Here is a 10330-nt window from a genome sequence, read left to right on the forward strand (position 1 = left end):
AATCCCTGCATTCAAACTAGAGGCTCCCTAATAGTGTGGTCAGACTGTCCCTCTAGAAATGGGGAGCACTGCGTTCAAATCCACACTCAGTCTCTCTCTCAGCCTAACATACCTCACAAGGTTCTTGTGAGGGTAAAACAGGGGAGGGTAGACCCTTGCATTTTGGCCTGCGGCTCCTTGGAAGAAGGGCAGGATTAAAATGCAACGGAACCCATATGGACTGCTGAAGCAGTCTTATTGTGAGTCGGACCAGCGGTCTACGAAGGCCAGTACTGTCCATTCCGAATGACAGCGGCTTTCCAAGGTCTCCCACATGACCCCTCACCTAGTCCCCTTGGCTTGATATGATGGGGGCTGAACCTGGGGCTTTCTGCATGCAAAGTGGATGCCCTCCCAGAGCCACAACCCTTCCTGATGCTGCAGGGCGCAGCAACCTGCGTGGATTTTGGGGAGAACACTGTTTGCTATCGAGACGTGGCGTCTTTTTCACACTGCAGACCAATTCCAACTGTAGCTGATATTTTTTATTGGTCAGCAATCCATGAGCAGTTTCCGGGGTATCCATGATCCGTTGTGCACCTAGACAAGAGAGGCTCCTTGTTTCCTCCTGCAGGACTGGAAGATGCTGAGGAACATCAGGAACACCAGGAACAAAGACAACCCCACCACCAGCACCTCGATGATGTTGTAGGTGTGGGTGAACTGTCCAGCAGTTGAGAAGGTGCTGGGGAAGGTGACCACAAACTTGCCCGTCAAATGCCCGTTGACGTAGCACTGGTAGGAAGTCCTTTGCGACTCGTTATGGAAGGTGAGCAGGAGGATCCCGCCGCCTGTCGCCTCGTCCAGGCTCTCGGAGCTGCTGTTCCGCTGGAGAAGTTGGAGGCGTGTTAGCTTTGTGGGGCCTTCCTGCCAGTAAACGGGGCTGCAGAGGTGAAGGAAGAGAATGTGGTTAAAGCGAATGGGATCCGCTCAGCTTTTCACAGGCAACACATGAAGCTCTTTATCGCGGTCCCGCATGCTTTTGTACTGTACCATATGGTATCCTCTTCTAACAGTATATTTTTGTCCTGCCCTTTCGTAGGAGCTCAGGGCAGCATGCAGGTAGGTCAGACTATAATATCTGTATGCTTATACACCACTCTTCTAGGCAGGTTAGGGCTGCACTCAGAGCAGTGTTGTTATTATCCCTATTCCCTACAATACAGTTGGGGAGCTGAGGTTGAGAGTGGTGGCAGCAGAGCTCATGGCAGGAGTGGGATTCGAACCAGCAGAGTGCTGACTGGCAACCCAAACACTTAACCACTATGCTATAGCTGCAGGTTCAAGGACATCCAGTGGGCTTCACGGCAGAGTTGGGGCTGTGTACCCAGGTCTACCAGATCCTAGCCCAACATTCTAACCACTCCTTCCTTTGATCTTGACGACGGTGTGAAGCAAGGTTGAAAGGAAGCAACCGGTCCAAAGTCACCCAGAGAGCTTTATGATTTGAACAAGGATTTGAACTCAGGCCTCCCCAAGTCTGAGCATTGCACCAGCTCCGTGACACTGAAGTTGCCTTATACTAAGCCAGATCTTTGGCCCACCAAACGATCTTTCTTTGGACTGGCAGAGGCTTTCTGAGATCTCAGAAAGGTCTTCCCAGCATCCGAGATCCTTTAACTGAGGACAGCAACTGGGGACTGAACTGGGGACCTTTTGCACGCAATTCAGGGGCTCTGTGACTGAGTGGAAGGGCTTTTTCTCGTTGGGGAAATAGCAACCCGGTGGGGGACAATTTGCATTAGGAAAGCTGTACCACTAGAAAGGATGAAATGCTTTCCCTTGCGCCGAATGCAGCATGGCGCAGCAGTTACGCCGACCCCACTTTGCCGTGGGAACTTGCTGGGTGACCCCGGGGCCAACCACAGCCTCTCAGCCTAACCTACCTTTGTGAGGGTAAAACGGAGGAGAGGAGAATGAGGGCCGCTGCTTGGGGGCCCCATTGGGAAGGCAGATATAAATTCATTAAATACATAAATAATGGAATCGGCCCTCCTCTTATCCACTTTTCATTTTTTAAAATGATGTAGGAAGTTCTGGTCAGGAATTGTCTGTTCCACGTGTTGTTTGATTCTCGCAACACTAAAACCAGGGCTTTTTTTCAGCTGGAACATGGTGGAACGGAGTTCCAGCACCTCTTGAAAATGGTCACATGGCTGTTGGCCCCGCCCCCTGATCTTCAGACAGGGGGAAGTTTAGATTGCCCTCCGCGCCGCAATCTAAACTCCCCTCTGTCTGGAGATCAGGGGGCGGGGCCACTGGCCATGTGACCATTTTCGCCGAGGGCGATTTAAACTTTAAAAAACTCCCCCTTTGTTCCAGCTGACCCAAAGTGATGTCATTGTGCGGTCCTGAGTTCCACCACCTCTTTTCAGCCCTGACTAAAACGCTATTGTCCTCTGATTGGCTGAAGTTGTGATGGAGCCTGTTAGAAGCAGAGCGGTCAGCTCAGGAGACAGTTGGGCTGCTGACTTTTAAACTGGACCCTCTCACTCTCCCTTTACTCTCATTTTCATCCGCAGCGGTCATCCGGTGATGTCGTGTAGCCCCATGTCATGAAAATGTTCAACTGTCCATTTCTGCATATTCAATCTTCTTTAAAGAGACAGGACATCTTCCCCCCTCCCCCAGTCAATTGGCAACCAGGTATATATATATAGGGAACAACATATGCTGGAGGCTAAAATAAGTTGTCCAGTGGGGGTATTGACAACCACCAAGCAGTGCAACAGAACCAGTGTTGGATTAGACAGCTTCATGGAGGGATGTATCTATCAGTGGCTATTAGCCATGGTGATTAAAGAGAGCCTTCACATTCAGAGGCAGTAAACCTCTGAATACCAGTGCCAGGAGGCAACATCAGGGGAAAGCCTCAATCTCTATGACCTGTTGTTGGCCCTACACAGCAACTGATTGGCAACTGTGTGAGATGGCATGCTGGGTTAGATGAACCGTTAGTCTGATCCAGCAGGGTTTATCTTACGTTCTTAATGCCTACAACACTTGTGAAACTCTCCTTCCTTCTATAAGCCCAAGGTGTATGCGTAGGGTTAACCCATTATAACTGTGCAAAAAAAAATCTAGGCAGTAAATTGGTATAACAGCATGCTATCCAATAGCTTGCCCTGACTCGGCTTGCATTAGTTGCATTAGCCAAGATGTTGGGTGTACTTTTCTGGAGGCAACAAAATATTTAGAACTGCTCAGGTCTCCTGGTTGAAATGGAAGCCTGAAGCTCGTTGGCCTGATTGACAAATCGTAGCCTGGCATTTGTACCTGTAGATGGAAGAGGTTGGACAGCGCAAGTAGATGGTGTCCTGGAAATCAGGATGGTAAGTGTTGTAAACGAGAACTGGCATAGTGTTGGGCTCCCCCTTGGTGAGCAGGGAGGGCTTGTTGCAGGGGGCCTGGCAGGCTTCCACTCTCAGCTCTGGCCCCCGTTTGGGCAGCATCGGGTGCTTCCTTCGGGCCATTCCACAGGGCAGCAGCATTTCCATGTGGCGATCCTTCGCTGCAATCACCTGGGCATAACAAAATCCGACACGCTTCCTTTCTCCAGGAGGGCCGCAGCGATCGCAAGGCTGCCAGGGACTCCAAGAGGTAAACAGCTTGGCCTGCGTCCCGTTTCCTAGATCCGCAGTGGCATTGCCCAGGGTGGTTTCTCCAAGGCTGGCATGAGAAACGTAGATGCTCTCAGCGTCCTGAACATCGACCTGGTAGTAGGCAAGTACGGCGTCACCTATGCGGCACGTGTACACTCCAGAGTCCTGCACGCTAGGGCTTGGGATGTAGAGCTTGTTAGCAAAGAGCCGGGACTTGAACTGCAGCCTTCGCAAATGGGCTTTCCTGAGTGCAGGCGAAAGGGAGCTCCTGGAGAGCGAGAAAGTGAGAACTTCGTCATCGTTCCGGGCTGGGCTGTGGTAGTGCCAGAAGACTCTGCGCAGGGCATGAGGGCAACGTAGGACGAGCGGGTTGTCAGAAACAAAGGCTAGCGTGCAAACGTGGCTGGGAAGACATGGCGTCCCTAGCGAGTGGCCTTCGTACAGGTTACCTTTGGTAATGGCCAAAGTCAAGCTGAGGAGCAGACCCCCAACAGCTGCTCGAGGGAACATGGCCAGCTGGGCTTTGACACGTGATGGAGAGCTGGACAAGGAAGCTTAGCTGAATCCACTGTGATGTCACCAGTGGAGCAAGCAATAGGATGAGGTCATAATGGGACATAAGTGACAAGCCCCTGCTTTCCTACATCGGATGTTCTTAAACTTTTGCGCAGTTGCGAACTAGCTCCCCTCCTAGTCTTTTCCAGAGTGGTGTAGTGACCAGTGTATTGGACTAGGATGTGGGAAACCCGAGTCCGAAAATCTGCTCTGCCGGGGAAGCCTGCTGGGTGACAGTGGGCCAGTCATACATCCTCAGCCCAACTTACCTCACAAGGATGTGGTAAGGATAAAGTGGATGTGAGGAGAACAATGGAAGCTCGTCCCCCAGATCCTAGCCTGGTGCTCTAACAACTAGACTGCGCTGGCTTTTTAACTAGTTAATATTATAGCAGACAAAAGCACAGATTCCTTCACAATACACATCACAAATAAAATTAAAGGAAAAAACAAAAGGAGCTGCTACGTAACAACAGAACCTACCTGCAATCTAAAAACATAATACAAGATGTGAAAGAAAAGCAAAATAACAGAACACACACACACCCCTCGGGGTTGCCAGATATTGATTTATGCTTTATCAACTGGAATGGATTTGCATCTCACCTCTCCGTTTTGTGTAAGGGATGTCAAACCCCACACCTTTAATCCTAGCCTACAGCTGGCCAACAGACGGAAGATTATGGAAGAAAGAAAAAGAGGAAAGGGAAGAATCGTGCTGATATAACAGAAGTATGAAAATGAGCAGTGATTTAGGAAGTCAGTGGTAAATCTCAGCCAGCAAAAATAATCAAGTGGCCATAGGCAAGCTATATGCAACAAGGTGTGTCTGTGGGTGGGTGGGTGGGGGAATCAATGCTGGCCTGGCTTACAGGGCTGTTGTGCGTATCCCTGGGATCATTTCTGTGAACACAGAAAATTTTACACAATTGTTAAGCATCATTAAGAACAGTAAGGAAAGGAACACAGAGGGAAAGGCAGAGAGAACTCTTTTTTCACGTCATACCTGGACTGCAACCAATCCAGAATATCAGACCACCATCTGATGGAGGAGACTAGCTTTCCTGCAGGAGGGACTTGAGGAGAAATCTCCTCCAGTTCAGTCCCTTGGCATCCCCACTTAAAAGGATTGAAGGGATTTTCCCCTGCCTGGGTCTCAGGAATCCCTTACCACTGAGATGGGAGAACACTGGGAGATCTATCTATCTATCTGTCTTGGAGTTCCCACAGAATTATAATTGACCTCCAGAGATCAGTTACTCTGGAGAAAGTGGCTGTTTTGGAGGGTGGACTTTAAGGTACACCACAGACTTTACCAGGTCTAGAAGAAATGGAAGAACGGCCTCACCTTCCGGCTGAGCTCCTCCCCCCAGGCATTACCCTCAAACCTCCAGGAATTTACCAAGCCCGAGCTGCCAACCTGAGAAATGGAAAACAATTATTTATTTGTGAACAGGGGGGAAAAAGAAACAAACAAAAAACCGCAAACAAAACCAAAAGAAAACGATGTTGGCAAATCTATACATAAACTTCTATTAAAAAAATCTCCAAATACCTAAAAATAAGTCCATACGCAATTATCGTCTATATGCAATATGTTCAAATATCGATCAGTTTATATGTTCCTCAATCCAATGAGTTATGGGTAGTGGGCTTTTGTCTTTCCAATGCTGCAGACTAAGCCTTTTCCTGCGACTGAAAGGGAACGGAGGGTCTATTTCCATTGAGCATTGGTTAGGTTCCAAGAGAGAGTCAAATAATTTTAAAGTATATAAACGTTCTGAAAAGAAATGAGTGTGCTAATACAAAATTAATACGAGTAATAACTTCCTCCCCAAAGGACCGAATAACTGGACATGTGCAAAGCATATCCTTAAGAGATGCATCTTCTAAGTTACAATGCCAACAACTGGACACTGTACTTAATCTTTTACTAAATAGGTGCCGTGGCATCCAATATACCCTAAACATGATTTTTTGCTGAGTTGCAACAGGTATAAGGCTTAAACTCATGTCTCATTGCATTGGCAAAATTGGACGTTCTAGCTCACTATTCCACTGTTGCCATTCCTGTGTTTTTCATTTTAAAAGATTCCTATTTTTAAGGGGAAGGGCTTGTGGCTGAGTGGTTGTGCATCAACTGTGCATGCAGGTTCGAGCCCCAACATCTCTAGTTTAAAGGATCAAAGCAGTGAGTGATGTGAAAGACCTCCACCTGAGACCCTGGAGAGCCACTGCCCACCGGAGTAGATAATCCTGACCTGACAGACCCAGGGTCTGACTCAGTATAAAGCAGCTTCATGCGTACAGAGCTGCAATCCAAGCCACATTCATTTGGGAAGTAAATTTCACTGAACTTAATCAAACTGTGTAAACAGTCTAGGACATATGGGGAAGCAGCTCTCAAACAGCATAAGGCTGTTCTCACAAGGGGTAAAACATGATTTCATGCATCATATGTACAGGGTATGACTAAGCTTTGAAAGGAGAAGGTATGGTGTAGCAACGTAGGGATTTCATCAAAGCCCTGCCCTGTTTTCCTTTTTGTTACTTGCTCATCTTTTGGAATATTCATCACATGAACTCTGCCTAGTCAGTAGTGCGCAACCTGACCTCTATGCCTGTTTACTCAAAAATCAGTGTCATAGAGTTCAATAGAGCTTACTTCCAAGAATAGCATATGTAAAATAGCAGCCTTAGAGATAAAAAAGGCTGATATTTGACTCCGTCGTCAACACATCAACTGGGTGATGTAAATTGTTTGGCAACATGCTGTATTGCTTGTCATGGTAATTTCGAGCCTTTGATAAAGTTTTGATACGAAACGGGATATTAATGCTGGCAATGCCCGTTAGGCTCCGCCCATCAATAGCCATTATTCCTCTTGAAGAATCCCGGCATAACATCCCGTGTCTGAAAAAGCAGCAGCAGCTTCATTAACAAAAACTGGAGACAAGTTGTCCGGAGCAGGACCCTCCTGCCCCGGACTGGGCTCAGCCCGGCCCTGCCACACCCTCCCCTGCGGCCCCAGCGGAGCCCGTCCTCCTGCCGAGCTCCCCCAACTCACCCCACAACCAGGGAAGGAGGAGGAGAAGTGGGGAACGGAAGAGCACGCGCAGAGTAAGAGAGAGAGAGAGGGCAAGACGCAGGCTCTGGCCAACGGGTGGAGGCTGAGGCCAGTGCACCGACGGCTGTCCCCGTCAAGTCTGAGGCGGAGGGGACTGCCTGCCACCAACCCAGCGAACGCCCAGAGGCACGGCCGAGCGGGGAGGGGTGGCGGGGGGAGGGGTGGGGCCTCACACAAGTCACTTACCTAGTTACCTGTGAAATCAGTTTTGGAACTTTTTCCATTTATTGGATTGGACACAAAGTATATCATTGTATCTAATTTTAATTCTTACAGCTTTCTTTTTTTATCCAGCGGTGTATATACAGTTTACATTGTACATTGTTAATAGTAAGATACTTACCCTTTCCAAGGGTTTCATATTGTGTATTACAGGCTATTTATTATATTTATTGTATTCATTGTATTTATAATATTTATTGCATTCACTGAGCACTTTTTGCACATTGCCCTTTAAAATATATTCAAAAAATAATTATAAAAATAAACAAAATATATACTTAGAAATAATGGTATTATCTGGACCCTCCGGTAAGTGGCTGCCTTTTCCTTTTTTGTTTTAGAGCTAAAAAAGGCTGATGTTTCTTGGCCTAGAGATGTAGTTGTAGCTCTGGAATATGTGAAATTCAAATGCAAGTAAGAAAATTATAGAGGCCATTCACGACAGTAGTCCTTGGCAATCTCTCTAATTTTGCTAACGCCTATAACGGCTGAGGAATCCCTAGTCATGGTTAAGTCCTTGGGAGATGGTATCAAAGTTTGTGATAAATTCTAATTCAGCACTATCACGCTGGAGTTTCCCTTTGAAGTTCGATCAGAAGCAGCACATCCTGGCAGGGAAAATGTTTTTGCATTTTTGGAAGCTACTTCTTTCACAAAAGAAGCAAAATTTTAAAAAATGAAAGGCTTTTAAATAAAAAAAATGGTAGGCGTGATTCTTAAACTGGTTTTGGATGTGTGAGAAAAACATCCGCTTCTGTCTTTCATCTCTGTTTGTTTTTCTTCCTGTCTCTTCCCTTCCCTTTCTCCCAGTTTCAGCTCTTACTTTCTAAGGAGTGGCAAGAACGTAAGTTATTTCTGGGAAGTTGCCAGCAGAGGCTTGTCTTTCTTATTTACACTGAGAAGTTACTGTGTGGTGTAAAGAAGACAAAGTTAAAATCATTTCCATCCCACCTCACACCAGTACAAGAAACTGGAAATGGCACCAGGGTCACGGAATACCAGGAAGTACAAGGTGAAATGAAACGATGTCAAAAAATACAGAGACACAATGAGCAACAGCAGTAGTTGGCAATCTCTCTAATTTCGCTAAACTGAGGAGTCATTATCTGGAACAATAATTTAAATGTACACATTTCATCCTAAAAGATAAGGCTGATGTGGATCTCAGAACACCTGCATTGCTCAGCATCAGCAAACACATGAAACTGCCTCATACTGAGACAGACACTTTGGCCCATCATGGCCAGTACTCAGACTGGCGGTGTCTCTCCAGGGTCTCAGGCAGAGGTCTTTTCCATTGCCTACTACCTGATATTTGTAACTGGAGATGCCGGGAATTGAACTTAGGACCTTCTGCATGCCAAACAACGGCGCTGAGTGGAGCACTAATCTGAATTGAAGAGTTGTATATAAGCGCAGTTATTATTATTGTCTACTCATACTGGCAGTGGCTCTCCAGGGTCTCAGGCAGAGATCTTTTCTGTCACCTACTGCTGGATCCTTTAACTGGAAATTCCTGGAACTGGACCTGGGACCATCTGCATGCCAAACAATGGCAGGGATTGGTCTGCCACTTAGAGATCCCATTCCCCTGTTTGGGGGCAGGGGATTCTCCACCCCCGCCACTGCTTACCTGGCTGCTGCTGCTGGTGGTGGTGGGAGGAGGTGCAGGAAACAGGCTTTGGAGTCCTGCAGCACGCTCCGTAAAACTTTCTAGTTTGGGGGCCGATTTTTATCATATTGGCCATGCACGTGATCCTCCACTTCTGCATTATGCTGGGAACGACATCATTCCCAGCATAACACAGAAGTGCTCCACAGCGCGCACACAAGGTAAGTTCCCCCCCTCCCCATGCTCCTTCTATTCCCTGGGTTGGGCCCCAAGGGATCTGGCACCCATAGAGCCACTGCTCCCTCTATTTTGCCACTGGCAAAATATTGTAAACCATCCTAGGTTTGCCAACTTTTCTACCAGCCTCTGTAGTTAAGTCGTTGTAAGTTTCAGGTGGGTAGCTGTGTTGGTGGGTAGTAGAAGAATGAAATTCGGGTCCAGGAGTACCTTCAAGACCAACTAGATTTCTTTTGAGAGTCAAAGTTCCCTCCATCAGATAGGAGTGGAAAAAGGGTGGGTGGGTATTGTAAATTACAGTGTCAGTAAGCTAGCTATAATACATATTGTAATTAACTGGGTAGCTGTGTTTGTCTGTAGCGGTAGAAAAGAGCAAGAATCTAGTAGCACCTGTAAAACTAACAAAATTTTGAAGGCAGGGTATGAGCTTTCCTGAGCGTCAGATCTCACTTCTTCAGATCTGCTACTGGACTCTTGCTCTTCTCTACTAGTTGACCTTTGGTGACCCTAGTTTGCAACAACAAAAAAGTTCTGAACTTACTCAATTTAAGCTATGATTCCCTTTTTAAAATTACTTGTTGCCCAATGGAATAGCATCTTGGCTCAACCGTCCTGGCTTGGCCACCCAATCAGTCAACGCCTTTTGCACTTTTTTAAAAAATGCCCCTTATCTGCTTTCCTGGGCAGTACCTGGGCGAGCTCACTTTCCTGGAAGGGGGAGAAGCGGGCTGAACAAACTTTACCTACACCCCCCCCCTTTCCCTAGTCGATTGGCTGGTGCTTAATACATTCCCTTAGGGATTCAGGCTCAACCACTTTCATAGGAGGGGGGGAGGCGTTTAGATAAGCAGGCGAGGTTCAATTTTCCCCCTTCCCCTTTCAATTTCCTCATAATACAGGAGGAGAAAGTGTAAAGTAACAAACACCCATAATCCA

The 10330-nt window shown here is 47.1% G+C and overlaps 1 protein-coding gene across 1 annotated transcript; it reads right to left on the reverse strand.

Moving 5' to 3' along the window:
- Positions 1-579: 579 nt before the first annotated feature.
- FAM187B (family with sequence similarity 187 member B) lies at positions 580-4151 on the reverse strand. Its single transcript, XM_054998899.1, has 2 exons — positions 3316-4151; positions 580-922 (listed from the first exon to the last, which is right to left on the reverse strand). The coding sequence occupies exons 1-2, from the start codon at positions 4149-4151 to the stop codon at positions 580-582; spliced, it is 1179 nt and encodes a 392-aa protein (XP_054854874.1).
- Between the last annotated feature and the right edge of the window lie 6179 nt (positions 4152-10330).

The sequence above is a fragment of the Eublepharis macularius genome, chromosome 15 (assembly GCF_028583425.1).
Source record: "Eublepharis macularius isolate TG4126 chromosome 15, MPM_Emac_v1.0, whole genome shotgun sequence".
Lineage (NCBI taxonomy): Eukaryota > Metazoa > Chordata > Lepidosauria > Squamata > Eublepharidae > Eublepharis > Eublepharis macularius.